This window comes from Asterias rubens, chromosome 8, assembly GCF_902459465.1.
Source record: "Asterias rubens chromosome 8, eAstRub1.3, whole genome shotgun sequence".
NCBI lineage: Eukaryota > Metazoa > Echinodermata > Asteroidea > Forcipulatida > Asteriidae > Asterias > Asterias rubens.
The window spans coordinates 18170128-18192265 of record NC_047069.1 but is presented as its reverse complement, the minus strand read 5'-3'; the positions used below and the strand labels follow the sequence as shown (position 1 = coordinate 18192265).

The window sequence follows — 22138 nt, the reverse complement described above, 5'->3', positions numbered from 1 at the left end:
GCCAAAAAATGTACAAGGTCACACATGTTGTAAACAAAGGTCACATGGTCTATAGGCGTACAATTCAAGGATTTTCAATGACTGCGGGAACACTGTGTCAGAAACTTTAAATACGAAATTTTCACTGGACTCACTGTATGTTTTTCTGTGATATTTTTATTGAAACAACTCCCTAAAGTAGAACAAGATTGCAAACAAAATGTATCATAAAAAAAATTGTTTCATGATTAAAAACTGGGAGAATAATAAGCAAGATATTTTTACAATGAGGCAAGTATACTTTGTAAATATAACAAACTTTAACTTGTTTAACATCAACATTGAAATAGATAATCGCAAATTCTGATCAAATTTTTTGTCATAAAAAAGTCCATAAAAACATGGTCAAAGGTCAAGAACAATAAATCCATAAATTAGTTTTTATACAAATGTCTTGTCCTATTGGCTGATAACAGACTCTCAGGAGTAATACAGTTATCAGCCATACTATGTACCTTTGACCTCTGTGTCATGGTGTATGTCCCTTTTTTAGGGTCCTTTGTTGTTATTACCAGATTGAAATGATTGACAAAATAGTTAGTGGCCAGACATTTCGACCCAAGCAGAGTGTACTTGAAGGCTAAATATGAAACGAAACACTGGGTGCGTTCGTTTAGCTTCCCTGGGTCGACCCCGGTCTTCCCCCGGTGCGTTCGAATAGCTTTGGTATCATTCCAGGGGCTCACCCGGGTCAGCCCCCAGTGCCCAGCTTGTGGAGTGGGTCACTTGGGGGCTGGCCCCAGTTTCTTGACGTCACTACAAACGGTGAGTGAGCGTTCGTTTAGCTCTTGTCATGGGCTCACCCGAGTGAGCACTGCGGGGTCGACCCAGGGAAGCTAAACGAAAGCACCCATAGACAAGTTATACTGGTGTTACAAAAAGCAGTATCTGTTTCTGTTTGTTGTGTTACCATCTAGGCTTCCAGAAAGACTCTGCTAGGGTTGAAACATCAGGGGTCGATTTCCACAATAAGACTAGTCCTAGGAGATACTAAAATTGTATTGCTAGTCTTAAGTTAGGACGAGTAACTCGTCCTAACTCGAGATAAGAGAAGTCTTAACTCTTTGTGAAATCCACCCCAGGCCACTTACTATTTTTGTTTTCATTTTATACCACAGGCCCTTTAAGTTGTTTGGGGACCATTAATTTTTCTATACTCGTCACAATACGCCCAGACAATGCTTAGATTTTAGTTTTTTGCACCGCTATTAAAGCCATTGTACACTTTCGTTACAGAAAAAAAATTAAAAGTTCACAGATTTACAAATAACCTACAGGGTTTACAGCAGGTATTGGTGAAAGACTTCTCTTGAAATATTATTCCATGAAATGCTTTACTTTTGTTATTTCATATAGAAGTTGTGATACACGAAGTGTGGGCCTTGGACAATACTGTTAACTGAAAGTGTCCAATGGCTTTAATAAGAAACAGAATAAATGGTTTCGTTTTTGAGTTGTAGTAGATTCTATGTTTACATGGGAAACATCGGAAAATCATTTCAGTCCCAAACCTTTCCTTTGACCTCATTGTTAGAGCAAAAGTTGGTCAAATATTTGGGCCGTTTGCGGCCGCTCTGGCTTTTTTGGTAAACAGTTAAAGACACTCGACACTTTTGGTAATGACTCAAAATAACTGTTCGCATAAAAATTTACTTGGTAACAAGCAGCGGAGAGCTGTCTACAGTAGAACAAATTGTGAGAAAAGGCTCCCTTTGAAGTAATGCAGTTTTTGAGAAAGAAGTTATTTTCCACGAAGTTGATTTCAAGACCTCAGAATTAGATTTGGAGGTCCCGAAATCAAGCTTTTGAAAAGCACAGAACTTCGTGCTACAAGGTTTTTTTTTTCTCCATTATTACTATGCAACCTCAACGACCAATTCGGTTCCAATTTTCACAGGTTTGTTATTTTATGCATATGTTAAGATGCACCAAGTGAGGAGACTGGTCTTTGACAGTTACCAAAGGTGTCCAGAGTCTTTAAGCAGTTTGCAACAGCTATACTATTTTTCAATAGTCATAATAATAAACTGTAATGTAGCAGTTTACCTTCACCCAACATCAACTTCGAAGATGAAACTGCTATCCTCAATTCTGGCAGACACCTTGACCTGATCCCCCTTCTTGACGTCTCGACCTTCAGGAAGTAAATACGCAGCTTGCTTCCAGTGAGTATCATTGTCCAACGTATTCACGCTATTCGACGGATCAATGTTAATGTTGAACCAGAACGGTATGGCTGTTATCGTGCCATCTTCTGTGGCTTGGAATTGACGGACCACAGAGGGCTTGACGAAGCTTGGGAGTTCGGATGAACCTGGTTCTTGCTTCTCGTTGAAGTCGAGATGAAAGAGTAGGAAGGGTTGACTGATCTGCTTGTAGGCTCGGGAGGACAGGTGGATGTCAAGAAATGTTGACACCTGTTAAAAGAGAGGGTACACCTTTGGTAATTACTCAAAAAAATAATAACCAGGAAAACTTATTTCTCAAATCAGCAAAAAAAGGCATGTCTGGGATATTATTTCTGACACAAAGGATATATTTTTCTCACCTTGTATTTATTGATGAACTTTGCGATCTTCAATCCCATGGTTGGTCCGTCTCCGATGACTTGACTGTCTGTTTGCAGGCTGGCACACTCTACACACATTGCGAAGACAGACATAGATCCTGGTAGGATTGTACCATTTGGTTTCAACGCACACACTCTGAGTAAAAAATAACACACTTGGAGTTTACTGCATCGCACAGACATCCGCAAAGCCATGACGTTGAGCTTCAATCTTTCAACTTTTGTACAAACTTTAAGGTTTTCAGGGTGTAAGGCTTGTTTTGTACACCAGGGCCCGATTTCAAGAAGAAATAGAATCCATCATAAGACAAATTGTCAGTATCACCATAGCAGGGATGTGATTGGAGAATCATGAAAAAAACAGAAAATTGAAATTATCCAAAAAGGTGAGTCCCAGCCTTGCGAGCGCGCAGCGCGAAGCCATTATAGTGATCTGTATTGTGACATCGCACTTTCTTAGCACTTTGTGAAATCAGCACCTGGGCCTACATGTAGTTTCATAGAGCTGCTTTGAAGCACAAATAGTAGCTTTATACCACATCAAAATTATGCTTACCAGCATCAGGTTACCAGCCACACTATCATTTCACATGTACAATTTGTAAATGGTATTCTGCTCATTACTACTTCGCAGACATTTGTTAAGTTATATTTTCCTCTTAAGCAACTCTATGAATGGGGTCCAGGGCTCAAAATCTATGGTGTATTCTGTTCTTGTGAAATAAATTTCGGTGAAGGGTGTTTGCTTAAATCCCTGCAGTCATGGTGGTTTTTCACCCAAAACACCAACCCTGCAGTTAGTTTGGTGACAGAGTATCATCCGTCAAAATTCATTCCAAAAAAATTCTCCAAAAATGTTTTTAAAACGATATAAGCAAAAATTGGGTCAAGCAACTTTAACTGAAATACTATACAAAAGGCAAGCCAAAAACCAACCTTCCAACAGCGATGTCTTCCAGCACTCTTTCCCTCAGAGTACCGCACGGCGATACCAAATCAGTCACCAGAACATCCCACATTGCTTCAGAAGATGGACTCAACGGGTGTGACTCCGCCTCTAAATCAAAACAACCCTCTAACATATTGGTTCTGGCAATCGTCTCTATAACATTTATGTTTGTAGGTGTGCTAGATGGGATGCAGATTCTGGTGGCGGGATGGTGTTTGGCTGCAAAGAGTCCGGTAACAGACACACCGCTTGATATATCCAGCACGGCAAACTGTGATGTCGCCGACTTGTCGTGGCTTTTCGAAGGACTGCATGATCTTGAATCTTCCGATTCTTGTGAAGCATCCATCAAGCTAGTGATGGCCTTATAAAAGCAATTCTGAAGTTTGTAATCATTGAGAATTGCTATAGTATCTGGAGTTAAATCATCACATGGAGAGCATGAGTTTGAGGTGGCAATTGCCCCGCCCTTCGAAGAATCAGCCCCGCCCACACTCTCATTTGCTTTCCCTTGCTGCACACCCTCAACCAAGTCACATGACCTTTGACACTGGGTGCTAACATTTTCCCTGAAACTGGTGACCATTTCCTCCATTACTTCTTCCTGTGTTAAGGCGGACGCCGACGCAGGTGTGGACTTCGTTTTGGATGATGCATGATGGGTAATGTCCGCACATTTGAGATGGAGGCAGTCGTCACTGCATGATACAGCAACAGTGATGGTGTCCTGTTCCCTGACATGCAAAGATTCTTTGCTGCTTCCTTGAGGGTGAAAAAGGAGAACAAAAGTGTTTTCAAAAATCTCAAAAGTGTTTGACTTATATTAAATTTGCCTTATAGTTTAAGGGAAGGTACACGTTTGGTAATTACTCAAAACAACTATTAACTTAATAACTGACTTGGTAACAAGCATTGAAGAGCTGTTGATAATATAAAACATTGTGGGAAACGACTCCCTCTGAGGTAACAAATAGTTTTTGAGAAAGGTAATTTCTCACTTCCTGAAAGCACACAAATTCGTACAAGGGTATTTTTTCTTTCATCATTTTCTCGCATCTTCGATGACCAATTGAGCCCAAATTTTCACAGGCTTGTTATTTTATGTTTATGATGGGATACACCAAGTGAGAAGACTGGTCTTTGACAATTACCAAACGTGTACCCTCCCTTTAAAGGAAAATATTCTAAACTGGTTCTAAAGATACCTTACCGCTGGATGTTATAAAGGAAGTCACAGGGAACACTGCCTGCTCCCAGCAGGAGCTATCATGTGGTGAGGTACTCAGTATTTCTGTGTCGTCTAAAACGAGATCAAACCATGATATGACCGCATCCACCTTGCCACTAGCGATGACTGGGAAGTCAATATGTCTCCAGGTTGTACTGGGATGTTCTGATGTAATGATCTGCGAAGATTCATAAAAGAAGTTCATCAAGCAGGTAAAATATAAACTCATCAAATGAATTTTCTACAAAACACAGCCAATACTCCTCAAACCCCAAGTTTCATCCCGGGGAGGACAAAATCGGCCAAACCACCATCCAGTGGCTGTAGCAGGAAACAGCGCCACCAACCGACTGGTGGTGCCTCGTTCTGAGGATGACTAGTGATACTAGTCGTAACGTAAACAAAATTTACGTAAGTATTGTAGAAAATTCATTTGATAAGCTGAGAAGAAACACATCGAAACACTAAAGAAAAGTGGACTAGCATCCAGGGTTTGGGGGTTGTTTTACTCAACTCTCAGAAACTGCAATCACAGGTAAATTGGTATCGGTAAGGCAACCCCAAAATCATTTTAAAATTTACCCGTAAGTTTCCCTTGATGCTTTGTATTGATATCTGAAACAAAAAGTTGCATCCCCTTAAGATGATCCCCTGGCTGCGGCTTCCCAGATTGTATAGTAAACTCGGGTGTGATCCCTGGCTACAAGTTAACAGTTGTATGGCTTCTGACTGGCACCCCCGAACAAAGATATTGACAAAATAGGGAGACTGCCAACAAAGGGCTAGATAGCTGGGCTAGATAGCTCAGTTTGTAGAATGCCGTCGCGATAAGGTTTATCGTGATTCAGAACCGCAATGCAATGTGGGAAGGGATATGGGGCGGTTTCTATGCAGTTTCTACGACTTGCGCACGCAACGCCTATACCTTTGTGTGGGTTCAACAGCGCCCTCTCATGATATTCTGCTTTTTGCGATAAACCTTATAATCCGGAGGTCGTTAGTTCGGGTCCCATTTTCGTCAATTTTTCCTTTGTTCGACTTCAAAATCATTTTTAAGTTTACCCGTCCAGTTTCCCTTGTGGTTTATTTTGATAAATCATTAACAAAATTTTATAAAAATAAAAACGTCAGACCTAGTCGTTGCAATTGATAGATAATTACCTGTGGATTATTGAAGTCTACCTCTAACACACTGATTGCTGGTGTCAGCGCCTGGTAACCCAGAGGAAGGTTCTGAAGTCTCTCTGATGTGTAAGGTTCCTTCTTGTCTCTTGGCTGGTACTCTGCTGACGTTTCTTGAGTATCATCGAGGTTGGATACGTCCAGGTTGCATATCTTATCTTGTAAGAATCTGGAGTTCCAAAAGAAAATGTATGAGAGTGAGGTACTTCAGGCACTTCTTGGCATTAAAAGTGAGGACATACAAAACAACAGCCATGATATATCTGTGTGAATGTGAGATCTTAAACATCCATTTACCAGAAGCTCAAAAATATACAGAAGAAATTTAATTATTATTATTGTTTTTTTTAATTTCATACAAGTAAAAACATTACAGAGTGTACACAAAGGCAAATAAGGGATATAAAAAATAAAGTTCAGTCAAATATAAGAGAAACAAAAACCAGACAAAACTCTTTCAAGTAGACAAGACAATTATGCACGAATAATAAATAAAATTGCACTTCAAAGAAATACATTAAAAGTAGTTATTAACAATTTTAATATGTAACCACGACAAATGTAACCAAACAAAACTCAATCAAAAAGCAAAAATAAAAAAAATCTTCATTTTTGCTTCTCACCTGTTTTGTTTTCTGATATATTCACACTGGATAACTTGAGCGTAGATTACTGCTCTTGATGGAATCACTTTGCCGTAACTACCAACATCCTGTAGGAAATGTAACCTTAACATGTCAATTACAGTAAAATTGTATCCACTATATTTATCATTGTTGTTATTATAGGCCTACTGATTAATTAAAAACATCGCACTTGTTGCCAAAGACTTAACTGAGACATTGTAGATATACAAATAACAGCAGAAAAATTACAAAATACTCACTATAGAGTTATAACAAAATTAACTACAGACATACTCTATAAAGTGAAACAAATTAAAACTAGGCCTACTTACAACAAACAAAATACCACAATAACATTCATTAAAAAAAAAAAAAAAAAAAAAAAAATGTTGACATTTTTAAATGCAAAATTCAAAATACTCACTATATAGTTATATAACAAAATAAATTACAGACAAATACTCTTTTAAAAAGTGAAACAAATTAAAACTAGGCCTACTTAGAACTTACGTTAACATTTAAAATGCAACAAAATAGTCAATGGCTTGACGTTTCAACCCCCTAGCAGAGGTCTTCCTGAGGGCTTAATTACGACACAACTAACATAAACAGGTATACCAGTGTGACAGGAGCAATCAATTGGAAAGAAATGAAGAGAGAAAGAGAGAGAGGGATCTATATGCAGAAAGCACACAGCAAAAAGCAAGTTGACAAATTAAGCAACGATTAGTCTTGTGCCTAATAATTCGTGACAATTTCATATGCTGCAAATTTAAGGCGTTATATTTGGTCCTATAAAAAAGTCGAAAGACATGTAATTTATTGAAGAAAAAAAAAAACAGCACCTCAGCAACTAGTATTTTAAGGTACGCTTTCTACTATCATTATCTTTAAACGGTGTAAGTTTAATGTAAATCTGTGGACATTGTGTTTTGTGTTACAAAAAGTACCCAAATCCTTTAAGCACAACAAAATTATGCTTACCAGAAAAAGGTTGCACGCTCAAATACCAATTTATATGTAGCAAAATTCATTTTGCCAATGATGGTTAATATTGATGGATTTGGAATAGCTTCTGGCCAAAACATCTAGGAAGTTGTCAGACGAGAATAAAATATTTATATTTTATGAATTTTGTGTACCTGAGTTTCTGAGGTCTTTGGGGGCAGCAATAAATGTTGCCAGGCATGCTGGAGGGTAGAAATAACGCCTTCTCCGAACAGACCAGCGTCAAAGATTTCTGTAACCACAAGGGACACTCTGATTTAAGAAAAAGAAGAAGGAAAAAAACAAAAGACGTAAGTATTTTAAATTCAGTTGAGACTACAAATGTTCTATAACTCACAGGGAAGAAATCTCCTTGAATACTGAATGTAATATTGTATAACTGACTTTGAGAGAATTTCTTCTAAAGACCACACTCAAGGACTTAGTTTCTGTAGCTATGCTAAAAAGGATTGATGTACTGTTTTCCGTACCATTTGATGAGGGTCGTCACACAAATAGTTTAATGAAACCTAATGTTCATACTTCCTGCGAATGCGCAAAGAGCATTTGGTAAGAGTTGAGCTGTGTTCTACACTGCGAAACCTGCAAAAACCAAACGGTGACATCCAAATTGCTTTGCACAAAGCATTGGAAGGAAGCATGAACCAGGCTTTAAAATTCATTTTACTCTTTCAACAAAACGATGGTATAATTCCCCTTTTCAATCTCATTCATACCTGTTCGGGATGTCCTCTGGAACTGACATATCTGTTGATAATTTATTCAGAAGGTGGATCTTATCTTGCATCTGATTGGCTGCTAAGACATCATGTGACAGCCTCACCATTTCTTTGGATTCCTCACATGCAAAGACTGACTTAGCCCACGACTGCACTGCAAACATACTTTGAGAAGAAACAAAAGTATTGTCACCAAAATCCAATATCTTTCTGGAAGTTGGAGCTGAAGGAATGTTAATACATTGAACAGAAAATCCAAACAGATTTTTTAAGTTTCAAACTATTTCAGTGATTTAAATCAGAGATAAGACAGAGCAAAAGACACATAAGAACATCATGTGACACGTTCTGAACCAATCCTCTGAAGGAGTATTACAAGGAATTTTCTTTAAAAAAATAGTAAATTCAAAGGGAAGGTACACGTTTGGTAATTACTCAAAACAAATATTAACTTAAAAACTGACTTGGTAACGAGCATTGGAGAGCTGTCGATAGTATAAAACATTGTGGGAAACGACTCCCTCTGAAGTAACGTAGTTTTTGAGAAAGAGGTAATTTCTCACTAAAATAATAAAAGACTTCTAGCTAGAAGTCTTTTATTCCTATCTGAAAGCACACAAATTCGTCCAACAAGGGTGTTTTTTCTTTCATAATTTTCTCGCAACTTCGATGACCAATTGAGCCCGAATGTTCACAGGCTTGTTATTTTATGGTTATGATGGGATACACCAAGTGAGGACACTGGTCTTTGACAATTACCAAACGTGTACCTTCCCTTTTAAGCGCAAATCCAACTTCTGTTTTACCTAAGAATTCCTGTTCCGGACCCAATATCTAAGACAGTATTGTGTCCTTGCGTGATGGCCTTGGTGATAGCAGTCTGGTAACAAGCATTCCTCTTCTTATCATTCAACATCGGAAAGTGCCATCCTTTGACGGGTGAACAGACTACGTTAGAGAGGTTTTTCTGAGCGTTGGTGTAGCTCGGGTCGATTTCCAGAGCGAGTTGAAAGCAGGTTGCCGCTTCTTCGTGATGACCGAGTCTGTTTTGTTCAAGCAAATAAAAACACAATTTTAAGGGGGGGTTTGGGTTACTTTTTGTAGGACACAAACCACAATAACGTCCACAGATTTACTTTAAACTTACATGATTTGAAGATAATGATGGTAGAAAGCTTCCCTTTAAAAAAATATTACTTGCATTATTTAAAGATAATGATAGTAGAAACTTACCTTAAAATACTACTTGCTGAGGTGCTGTATTTTTTGAGAAATGAGTACAACAATAATTGTTGTCTCAGGAGACTCTCCTAGAAAACATTGCTAGGTGAATTTCAATTTTTCTTCTCAAAAACTTGATGACTAATGAAGCTGAAACATCTAAATAGGCCTCAGGTATACATCACCATTTACAGTGAGTAGGGTTTCATGTCATGTCATGGCAAAAAAAATTGATCTACACGTACAGAAGGTATCAAAATCCTCTAAAAACACTGGACACTATTAGTAATTGTCAAAGACCAGTCTTCTCACTTGGTGTATCTCAACACATGCATAAAATAACAAACCTGTGAAAATTTCAGCTCAATTGGTCGTCAAAGTTGCGAGATAACTATGAAAGAAAAAACGCCCTTGTCACACAAAGTTGTGTGCTTTCAGATGCTTGATTTCGAGGCCTCAAGTTCTAAATCTGAGGTCTCAAAATCAAATTCGTGGAAAATCACTTCTTTCTTGAAAACTACGTCACTTCAGAGGGAGCCGTTTCTCACAATGTTTTATACTATCATCCTCTCCCCATTACTCATTACCAAGTAAGGTTTTATGCCAATAATTATTTTGAGTAATTACCAATCCTTTCTGCATTAAAGGGAATTACAAACGATATTTTAGCTGGGCAATGTTTTTTTCTTCAAAGCAGAAGCAGGAAACCAGCCAAGACGTACATAGCAAAGCATATTGGTTGGTAATTTATTTCTGCTAAGCAAGCGTTTTCTGTGCTAAGCAGTTTTTGTGCTTTACAGCTACAGGTTTGATTTTTTTTAAATGGAATGACAATTTTGTTGGGAACAATGGTCTTCCCTATTCACTACTGAAATTAAAAACTTTGTTAACTCTTAAACAAAATATTGCGAATTAAAATCTGAGAGAGCAATTCACAAAACTGAAATATGAAGTTAAAGCAGACTTCACAAAATGCACATTTTAATGTGGTTGTAACAATGCGTGCAAAACTGCATTCGGCAAAACCGATTGCTGCAACACTATGAATCCACAACCACAAGTATGGACATGGTTGTGGCTTCATGTATATTAAGCCACAGCAATGAATACAGAAGGGGCATAAAAGGCAGTTTAAAGGGTAGATTTGGTGTGAGGGTATGGGTGGAGTTAAGGGTGGATTCAGTATGTGAGGTGGTGGACGAATGTGAGGGTTGGGATTGGATTGGCGCACGGGTTGGTTGCAAGGGAAGTTTGAGGGTGGGGCAGTGGTATACATTGAAACCAGACATTTTCATTTAATGGGGGGTGTGGCAAGACATAATTTTGGAGGGGTGCTGTTTCAAATCATTGATTTGTGCATAGATTTTTAATCTTAATTGGGGCGGGGGCAGGGGTTCCGAGTGGGGAAGGGTATCCCCCCTCTGGGTATGCCATAGTTGCGATAACGTAACCCTCCTGCCGACGGCACCGGCTCCGCCATCGGCATGAGGGTTACGTTATCGCAACTAGTTATGCCACTTGGGTAGTGGGTGGGTGTGAGAGTGGGGAATGGGTGTAAGACCCCAGAACAAAGGCATGAGTGTTTCCGGAATGACTGCAGTAAGACCAAAGGCTCTGCACATCCACACTTGCATCACACCATCATGAATTATCTTCATACAACGTGATGCATTCATGCCTCAAGCCAGAATGAGAAGAAGAAGAAGCAAGCGACAATCATCTCACCTCTCCCTCACCTGAAATAGAACGCTCCCATGTTGTTGTGTATCTCCGCATTATCGGGCCACAGTCTCAGAGACATCTCAAAGCACCACAGGGCATCCTCTCTGCTCCCCCCTCCCGCCTCAAGACAATCCGCCCACTGATGGAGAACGGTGCCGAAGTCATCCCTGATGCGATCCTTGCATCCGGGATCAGCTTGGAGGAGGAAGAGGTACCCTCGGAAGGCCTGGCCGAGATCACCGGTGGCTAGGCTGGCGTCGATCATTGAGAGGACTTCATCTGTGGTGGGAACATCTAGGGGAGGCTCGCTGCGATCACTCTGCATCTCATCCATTATGGCTGGAGCAAAATAAAATTATTTTGATGAAAGTTTTGATGATTTGTTTTTGTAAATGAAATGAATGCAACTCAATAAATTATTACTTGTTTTTCTGCAACAAAAAGATGGTCATTTACATTTTACAAGTAAATGCGCTGCCCTATTATATCACGGATATTAAATACCAATGACATTAGGTCCAATCAACATGCATTTATATGCAAATTTTAGCCATTTTATTTTAAACAATGTGATCAGTTCACACACAGTGCAACCAGCATGCTCAGTAGTGCAGTCACTATCTGTAGTACTCTCTCAGCTCTGACAGTTAGTTATAAAACAAATATTCTACTTTTTTTAAATCCATCTTCACAATTTATAAACATAATTTCCTCGGAAAAAAAATTACGATGGTATTGAACAAAAACAGCATGCAATAAATACATTGAATTGTTTCTGAAATCTGTTCCGAAAAGAAAAGTCACACATCCATGACTTACAAATCTGCCGGTGCTTTCCTTTATTTATTGTTAGGAAATTTTGTATACCGCCCTCACTCAAGATTTCTTTGCCAGTCAAAAGTCTGGTTTCTAGGCGAACACCGAAAAAATTTAACGTACACTCATATATATCTGATAGCTGAAGAAAAAATAAAGTTACCATACTACTCCGTTTTATCTAGCAAAATGTCCCAAACTGGCAGAAAACTGGACGCCTCTGTGCTCAATAAATACACATATCTGTTCGGATTTTACGGTTTTGCTGCGTCAGCCATACAAAATGCCTTATTAAGAAGACCGGTTCTTTCTGGTGAGAAGATAGATGTTTATTTTCTAATCGCTTAAAGTGTTTATAAATTTCCCCTTGCCCAATTTTCGGACACACGGGATCTGAGGTCGACTCGATGGTCATCTCGCCCCCTAGTATTAAAGCCATTGGACACTTTCGGAACAGAAAAAAAATAAAAAGTTCAAAGATTTACAGGGTACTTACAGGGTTTACAGAAGGTAATGGTGAAACTGAAAGACTTATCTTGAAATACTATTCCATAAAATGCTGATAAAACATTAAATTTTATATATAGTAATAAAATAATACTAGTTGCGATAATGTAACCCTCCTCCCGACGGCCGCTAGGCCGGAGGGTTACGAGATAGGTTCGAGCGCCAACGGTTAATCTGGTCCAACACGTACAATTAGGACAGCTAGTCACCAGATTTGCCCCATTTTTACCACTTTCAAAAATCATGACACAAATTCTGAGGGTATGTACTTAATCTGCAATGTCTAATGCAGCCTGCCATAATACGCAAAACTAAATTTTCACAGGTTTGTTATTGTTTATTTAAGTTGTGATACACGAAGTGTGGGCTTTGAAGTATACTGTTTACCGAAAGTGTCCAATGGCTGTAAGCAAGCTCTTCCCCAACAAAGTCGCCCCCTGCAAAGTCGCCCCCTGACAACAATGTCGCCCCCCTAGCAAAGTCAAGTCGCCCCCGTGACATTACAAAGTGGCCTCCTTAACACTCTAACAGTGTTACAGTGTTAGGAGGCCACTTTGTGTTACTAACACTGTTACTTGTAACAGTAACAATCTCACCTCCTGCCAATGAATGTCGCACCCTGCCCAAGCAAAGACAAAAGTCGCCCCTGACAAAGTCGCCCCCTAGCCTAGCATCGTAGCGAAGTCACTCCCGAAAAATTTAACTAGCCTTATTAGAACTTAGAAAAGTGTACAAATGTTAATTAATTTTAAATGATAAGTAAATAATGTTTTTTTGTAAACAAGCAAAATACAATAGGGCCTATGTGAATAAAACTCAAAATTGTTACTTTATAATGCTGTGTGCGATGGTTGTAAACCCTTGATCCTCGTGCTGGCGGAGGATTGTTGAGGGTTGCGATCATCGCATCTATCCTGCTGTGGCATGCTCTTCAACATTTTGTTGTTCTTTCTGGACACTATTTTGTATTGGTAATTGTCAAAGACTAGTCTTCACAGTTGGTGGATCAACATATGCATAAAATAACATACCTGTGAAAATTTCAGCTCAATCAGTCGTTGAATTTGCGAGATATTAATGAAAGAAAAAAACATTCTTGTCGCATCATGGTCACACAAAGTTGTGTACTTTCAGATGCTTGTTTTCGAGACCTCAAATTATAAATCTGAGGTCTTGAAAACAAATTCATGGAAAATTACTTCTTTCTCGAAAATTAAGTCACTTCAGAAGGTTTCTCACAACGGAGATCATCACTATCATATTTATATCACAGTCGGACCACTCATTATGAAATTCCATTAAAAAAACTTTGGGGACCACAAAAAAGAAAAAGTATAATTTTCCATTTAAAGGCAGAGGACACTATTGGTAATTTTCAAAGACTAGCCTTCACAGTTGGTGTGTCTCAACATATGCATAAAATAACAAACCTGTGAAAATTTGAGCTCAATCGGTCATCGAAGTTGCGAGATAATAATGAAAGAAAAATGACCCTTGTCACCCGAAGTTATGTGCATTTAGATGGTTGATTTCGAGACCTCAAATTCTAAATCTGAGGTCTCAAAATCAAATTCATTGAAAATTACTTCTTTCTCGAAAACTACGCCACTTCAGAGGGAGCCGTTTCTCAAAATGTTTTATACCATCAACCTCTCCCCATTTTATGCCAATAATTATTTTGAGTAATTACCGATAGTGCTCACTGTCTTTAAAATGTAGGTTGGAGTAATTGAAAAAATAACAAAATAACATTCTTTTTTTTTTTTTTTGGGGGGGGGGGTAGTAAAAAAAAGAGGTAAGCAGGGATTCAGTTGAGTCACAGTGTGGGTTGATACCTAATTCTACCTCCATGATAATTGATGCAGGAGTGATTCAACTGGGCTGCTCTGCATCGGCCAAAAAAACCTGCAATTTAATAAGTTATAAGCTGTGTATTTTTCCGTAAAAATAAAATATTCCTTTCTTTTTACGTTCAGGGCCTTTCCTCCATCACAACATGTGTGGTAATCAGAGAATTTTCCTTTTTGTGTTGTAGTTTCCACATAACTTCAACAAGAGTTATCAAACTAAAAGTCTGCCCTCTTTCTAATAATTCTTCATACAATATCAAAAGTTGATAATCATAAAAAATCAGACAGTTAAATCTCTATGAAAAATAAGATTAATAGGCGTATGTTTTCATCTAATGGGCTGTGTACACTACATCTCTCCTGCACTGACTGCAGAAAGTCCAGGGTTTTTTGCTCTTTTGATTGTAGGCGTGATGTCACAAATCACATGGTCTATATGTTGGCAACTACATCAAGGAATTGGTCTTGCCTCTTGCCTCTTTAAGTTTTAATCTTTTTAGTTTTGTGTGGGTTTTTCTTTCTTAAAATCTTATTAGTGACAGTTTAGCGAGTATTGACAGTGGGAGTTCACCAATTAACATTGTAGCTAAAAATAGCTCGGTTGATACAGCGCCAACATGTTTTCTGAGGTCATAGGCTTCAACCCAAATTTTCAAAAACTTTATTCAGGTATATTTGGTAAAATATGAAAAAGTTGGATTCAGCATAGCTTAGCATCTTTGTTAGTACATGTATCTTGATGATCCTGGTGGAACACACACACTCTCCAGCGGCAGTGTCATGGCCGAGCGGTTAAGAGCACCGGATTCAAGCACTGGTGTTTGATCGGCAGGGTGTGGGTTCGGATCCCGGTCGTGACACTTGTTACATAAAATTGGGGAGGTAGTGCTTTCTGCTCTACCGGCTAGGCTTCGAATTGAAGATACCCCAGCCTACATTCGTATGGACTGTGAAAGGGTAACCCTGTTTCAGCCCTAGGAGTAGGTGGCAATGGCCTCTGGAAAAAAATAATTGTAGCCCACACCTTGAATGGGCCTTCGGCCTTGTGTGTCAGGCGACTTGCATACAAAAATATAAAAAAACCATCTCTGCTAACCTTCAGTTGAGGCATTTAGGGGAGTGGTGGCTGCACGCATCCATGTAAGCAGCTAAGAGTTTTTTACTTGCACTTTTTTTTCTTTACTTTGTACATAGCACCCCTGCACAGCTCATAAACAAGAAGGCCCTTGGCATTATGTAAAGACTTATGGATTCTACCGAGTACCAAAGTACATGTAGAAGTAGAAGTTCAAAGAAAAGTTCCCCTGCCCACTGGGTTTTTGCATTGAATGTGTCCAGGTGTAAAATATTAGTCATTTTTGTTTGTTTGCAGGAATACACAGACACCTCCTGTTTACCTTAGTTGGAGCTGGAATTGGAACATTTGCTGGCGTTGTAGAAAAGGAGAGATACGGAAAGCGTGACTTTTACATCGATGATTACATCAAGAGGAACCCTGATGACTTTGTAAAAGGTGAAATTACCAACAGTAAATTATCCATAATTTTGCAGGTTACATTTCAAATAATGAAGGTACAATGACTTCATAAGTCACAAGTGAACACTGAAATTGCAATCCCCAGACACTGCTGCCAGACTTAAAGACGGTATTGTTACACCACAAGGTTCAGGCAAGCTTTTGTATAGCCACCATTAGATGGGAACCACGCTCTCTGTTGCATCAATCCAAATTGAGCATACCAGCCTCGTAAGCTTCTTCAACTTGTGGCTGACTAAGGGGCTGCATGATGTCTCCTATAGATTCATTCTTTCCAGGGTTCTGTCCAATATTGGTATTATAGTTTATTTGAAGAAAAAGTGTAAGATTTTATGTTTTCTTTTTGTGAGCTGGTAACAAATCATGCTCTTTGCCTCTTTTGTAAACATGATCGGCACCAGCCTAGCCACCGGTGATCTTGGCCAGGCCTTCTGTTCATCCCGGATGAAATTAGCGCATCAGGGATGACACTTCGGCACAATGTTAAAATGGTCTTTACTGTACAAATTTATTGCCCAAACCTGCATTTTAGTAAAACAACAACAGACCTCTTGAAACAGAAGAGTCCAGAACTACAAAGTACCTCTCACATGCACTCACTATAAATTGAGTGTATTAATACAGTGTTTACAAACTTAAGTTTATTGTCTCCTTTTTTTTATGTGATTCTGTACAGGACCTCCAAAGAAAATGAGCGAGGAGTTCGAACTATGGGTGCCAATCAACAAGTAAATGCAGCCCCCCCCCCCCCTCCGAAGGGGGTTCCCTTCGAATTTATGGCTTCACTGATAGAGTTTGGGGTTTATTTAATATCAGCACATCAAGTGACTGTCTCCGTTTGCTTTGTGGAAGTTAACCCAACCTGGATGTTCAATTTCACCTAGTCACCAATTTCAACTTGGTCACCTGGTCACCGAGTTCAGACTGATAGGCCTACATCCATATTATGAAAATCTTCCTGTAACTTTTGTTGGTGACCCCCTTGCATGCGCCACCATGTCTGAGGACAGACAATGAAGCCACGTCTCCAAATGTGAAATTTGCTTTCTTTAAATGTAATATAAGCCTGTAGACACTAGGGACATTCTAGCGTACCTCTGGCTAACACCCTGTTAAACACATACATGTAATTGACCCTTTCATTGATGTAACACACAGCCGCAGTCTGTCTTTGGTCTGCCATTTTGGGAGTAAAATTGCATTTAAAGATCCCACTGGACATAACATAGTACCTTGTATGTACCCTGCAAAGAATCATACTGGGATTCTGACATCTAAAATTACACAACTAAGATTTATTGTAGGCGATGTTTGAATGATAGTATCATGTGGTTTGGGTCAACCAAGGCGTCTGCTGCTATCCACACTGGCGAGGGCGCTGTACAAACTTCTGACGTTACATGTACATGTACATACAAGGGGTCTCTGGGCATAAACTTCACAGTCTAAAACCGTGTTGAATCAAGCATCTGTGGCTATGGCTTTGGCTTCAGCTTGACAGCATAAAAACAAAATCTTATGCACTGAGATGGATGTCTGAATTGGCAGATACAGCTATGGCAGTTGCTATGGGTGTTGCTAAGGATGTCCTATACTTCAATGCTTGATGGCTAAGCCGTAGCTGTAGCCGCTAATTCAGACACGACCTGGATGCCTTATATTTGGTTACAGACCTTATGCACATTAAGTCATATCAGTAGAGTGCCCTCACCTAGAGGTCAAAAAACGTCCGTTCATTGGCCAAACATGTGCGCAGCACATACAAATCTCTGGGTTTTGATTGTTTCGTCATCGTTTTATCTCTAAGATGGCGGCTGGATGGCGTCAATTCATAAGGTCTGTTATTATTGGACCGCGAATAAAAGAAATTAGATCATTAGAAACTATTGTGGAAGGATTCTTAAAGGATCAGCCATCTTGTTTTTCTGCCAATCAAATCAATACAACCAAACTGAGGCTGGAAGGGAAAATAGTCTGGCCCCATTATCTGTCATTCATAAGAATAATTAATGATTGCACAGGGAACATGACCAACATGGTGGTGGCGAAGGACTGTTGCATGATATAGCATCACCAACGCCCACTATTCTATAAATACAACCTCAAACCATGCTTGCCCAAGTTTTCAAAAAGTTTGGGTAGTGATTAATCAGCTAGGTAGATTGATTTTGATGGATAGATTTGTTGCAAGACCTCAGCACAAAACAGCAATGGTATTAATAGCACTTATTTTGCTTTTAGTATACAATTAAGATTGATAACAAAGACACTGCACAAACATTGAGTGTTTTTAAGTGGTGTAGTAAGAATACAAAATATTCTAAAAATGAAATCCGGACTGTTTCATCTTACAAGATGTATTACACAGGTGCCTTGAGTTCGAATAAAAAACGCTGAAAAACAAATCAGAAAGACAGTCTAGTTCGGATGACTATTTGGCTACCCAAGACAAAAACAGAAAGAGTAAACAGCGTAGAAGACTTTTAGAGTGCAAAGTGACAGTGGGTTGACACCTTAAGAGTCTTTGATAGAAAAAACAAATCCAAGGGAGTACGGGGGGACAGTCACTGCAACCCAAAACAACCTTTTGCAAGATGAGATTTTCTCTCTGGATAACGCAATCCACCCTGGGTGGAGATGTAACAGAGTTTATTAAATTAAGTCCACTCCAAGATTCCAACTCGTAAATTGGTCACAGTTTTAAATTGGTGTCATTCACTCCTACTTGGTGACGCACGGACAATTCACACTTTAAATAAAACGGCTGTTTCGTGTTGCTGAACAGTCAACTTACTTTTAGGTGTTTTTATTTTTTTATTTTTAGATCGACTTCCCAAAGTTCATTCTTTGCATGTGTTCTAAATTTAATTTGAAAACAAGTGTTTGCTTTGTAGACTTCTGCCCTCAGAAAAATCATCAAAGTTTAAAACGAGTCTCTACCATGTACATGTAGGTCAGCCCTTGTAATTGTGCCAACCTCTTCCCCAGTGCTAAACATCATGCCTAGTTATATTATAAACCCTCAAGAGACCACTAATTCCTGTCAGTTTTGTATTTATAACACTATGCCCACACATCGTTGATATATTTTTGTGTTCGTTTTGGGGTTTGTTTTTTTCTGTAACAATTTCATCAAAAAGAACATCAAATTCTAAGAAATTGAACAATTTGAAAAATTTATTTATGGACATGACGTTTATTTTACCTCTTTGGGTGACTGGAAGTAGGTCAAATCTGTCAGATGCTTGTGGCTGCTATTGGCATTTTGAGTTTAAAATACAACAAAGTTACAACAAATACAATCTTGTTTCAACCTTGTTTCAACCTAAGGAACTCTTCTAATGAGACATGATTTTGTAAAATAATCTGTAACAAAATGTATCAAAAGTTTAAACCATTTTATGCTGTCAATTAACCCCAAATTCTTTTGTCATTTGAGTGGACGTTGAGTGAATGCAATTAAGTTAAAGTTTGTAAATAAAAGAGAATGGATTGATTACAGTTTATGTATTGGTTTTGATCTTTTAGTTTTAGTCCATTATCCTGTTTTCTTTGTTTACATTGTGAGGGTGTAAGTTTGGTAATCACTATTTAAATGAATGCCAATTAAAACTGTTGGTAAGAAACCTACAACAAGTTTCAATAGTATAAAGAGAAACACTTCTTAAAATGTGCATTACATGTACTATAAGGGATTATTCTACCTGCATGGACATTATTCGCTTTAAATTTTTACAAGTTAGTTTTTTGTACACATGTACATGTACATGCATATAAGATGGCAAAACACCAGTTAAAATACATGGGGACCAGTCAAAATGTCAAACTGTAATGCTGGCTCTGCATGCTTCATTTTCGAAAGGGCAAGGGCACCAAGTCATACTCTCCTTGGTAAAGGGCACACTGTGAGAAATTGGGCACCAAGGCAATGACCAGAGGCATGGAGGCAATCGCCTTTATCGCCTTTGTAATGTATCAGGCCTGCTAAAACAATAGTATCGGATCTCTGCCTTTGCAAGTTCCCATTTATACACCTGGGTGAAGACAAGCAACTTTGGTTAAGTGCCTTGCTCAAGGACATGACCGGGAAACCCACATGATTTGGCCATTGGAACTTGAGTCTGATGCACTACACAGTTCCGCTACAAGACGCCAAGTGAACTTGACCCAACAGACCATGAACAAAGTCTTATGCATCATTAGAGTCCAGTACAGTAAATGTTTTGTTTCTTTCACAATTTAAAGCAATGTGGAAGTACGTGGGCCCCCAACATTCCTACAATCGTTTGAGACTCACATAGTCTATGTCATCATGCATCTGAGCAGAAAATAATGCCTAATAGGATTATCAGCTAAGCATAATATATGGGAATAAATAAAAAACTCATGCAGTTGAACTTTAGCTGGTCACCTGAGTCTGCTCAGCAAAGGCATTCTGCGCTTAGCCCAAATCATTGAAAGTGGAATAAAATTAATCTTGTCAGAACCTAGTAATCAACGAGTCAGTTATGACCAAGCTACAATCATTTGCCCTGTTAAAGGCAGTGGACACTATTGGTAATTATTCAAAATAATTATCAGCATAAAACCTCACTTGGTAACGAGTAATGGGGAGAGGTTGATAGTTTAAAACATTGTGAGAAATGGCTCCCTCTGAAGTGACGCAGTTTTCGAGAAAGAAGTAATTTTCCATGAATTTGATTTCGAGACCTCAAGTTTAGAATTTGAGGTCTCGAAATCAAGCATCTAAAAGCACACAACTTCGTGTGACAAGGGTGTTTTTTCTTTCATAGTTATCTCGCAACTCCGACGCCCAATCAAGCTCAAATTTTCACAGGTTTGTTTTTTATGCATATGCTGATATACACCAAGTGAGAAGACTGGTCTTTGACAATAACCAATAGTGTCCACTGTCTATAAGTGTTGAGTCCTCGGTCCCTCGCTCCAATCCTGTAATGCCCTGAAGTATTCTGACCATCAACTTTAAACTAGCAGCTTTGAACAAATAATTGCAAACAACAAAAATGTATTTATGTTATTTTAGAGATTTATTACTTAAGGCAAATTACAATAGAATCAAATGTGTAAGTGAATTTGGCTTTACTCAGAGCCCTGTTGCTATCTGACATTTGACATACATATATCTGCTCTTCACTCCAGTATAACCAACAAAGCGGCCGTTAATGTATGGCCCCTTAAATTTCCCCCTTGTTACAAAGTTTTAAGTATGCACACATTACCAAGAACGATGGATTTACCTGGTAAAGCCCGGTTCATACTTTGTATGAATGCGATACAAATTTTGACGACATAAATCGCAACGAACAATTCACAACAGTTGAGATGTTCAACTCTTGCAAAAAATAGTTAATGGTCTGACGTTTGTACCCTAGCAGAGTCTTTCTCGAAGGCTAAATGACAACACAACAAACATGAACAGGTAACTAAGTGAAACATAAGTGAAACATGCTAGGGTCGAAACGTCAGGCCATTAACTATTTTTTGCATTTATACCCTCGGTCCATTTGGTTGGCAAGTTGTTTGCAACAGCTAATTCTATTTTGTCATGTTCAACTCTTGTGAAACATTTGCAGCAATAGCATGGCTGATGTCGAAATTTGCTTTGCATTCGCATTCACAGGAAGTATGAACCGGGCTTATGACTGCTGCCACCAAGCGCTCCAAAAGTCCCCCATTGCATGCAATTTGTTTTTGGCACAAAAACTTTAAAAGTCATATGGTTCCTGCTCTTCCAATTTGCTGCTGTTCAGTTATGGAATCAATAAAAAGAAGTTGTCAAACAGGCAGAAACATCAGAACAATTCAAAACCCTGGTTAAGGTATATCTGTTCAATTTATACATTTTTACAATTATGGCTGGGCATTGGGACCTCACAGTGATTTAAGCAATATAAGTCTGGTTTGATTATTATGAATACTTCTCTCTTGTGACAAACAATTTGTGCTAAACAAGCAATTTGCAAGTTACATTTGAATTATGTCTGGTTCAATGACTTGCTTAGTTAGAAGTAACTGCTTAAGAATTCAATATAAACCACAAGGGAAACTGACTGGGTAAATTTTGAACTGATTTTTGGAGTTGAACAAAGAATTGACTAGAGTGGGATTCGAACCAACGACCTCCGGATTAACGTGCCGGCGCTC

The 22138-nt window shown here is 38.7% G+C and overlaps 2 protein-coding genes across 4 annotated transcripts; one reads left to right on the top strand and one right to left on the bottom strand.

Annotated features, from left to right (window-relative positions):
• Window positions 1-1827: 1827 nt before the first annotated feature.
• On the bottom strand, window positions 1828-12118 carry LOC117293196 (protein arginine N-methyltransferase 9-like). Of its 3 annotated transcripts, none has more exons than XM_033775416.1 (11): window positions 12083-12118; window positions 11278-11602; window positions 9127-9363; window positions 8318-8485; window positions 7736-7853; window positions 6591-6679; window positions 5947-6136; window positions 4768-4963; window positions 3545-4319; window positions 2588-2744; window positions 1828-2456 (listed from the first exon to the last, which is right to left on the bottom strand). In XM_033775416.1, exons 2-11 carry the CDS (start codon window positions 11595-11597, stop codon window positions 2088-2090), a joined length of 2619 nt encoding a protein of 872 aa, XP_033631307.1. In that variant the 5' UTR covers window positions 11598-11602; window positions 12083-12118; the 3' UTR covers window positions 1828-2087. The 3 variants fall into 3 exon arrangements, with proteins under 3 accessions (XP_033631307.1, XP_033631308.1, XP_033631309.1); XM_033775417.1 differs by lacking the exon at window positions 12083-12118 and adding an exon at window positions 12027-12066; XM_033775418.1 differs by lacking the exon at window positions 12083-12118 and having other exon boundaries at window positions 11267-11349.
• A 108-nt stretch (window positions 12119-12226) lies between these two features.
• LOC117293787 (NADH dehydrogenase [ubiquinone] 1 subunit C2-like) lies at window positions 12227-19479 on the top strand. Its single transcript, XM_033776230.1, has 3 exons — window positions 12227-12392; window positions 15809-15949; window positions 16650-19479. The coding sequence occupies exons 1-3, from the start codon at window positions 12269-12271 to the stop codon at window positions 16703-16705; spliced, it is 321 nt and encodes a 106-aa protein (XP_033632121.1). The 5' UTR covers window positions 12227-12268; the 3' UTR covers window positions 16706-19479.
• Window positions 19480-22138: the final 2659 nt, after the last annotated feature.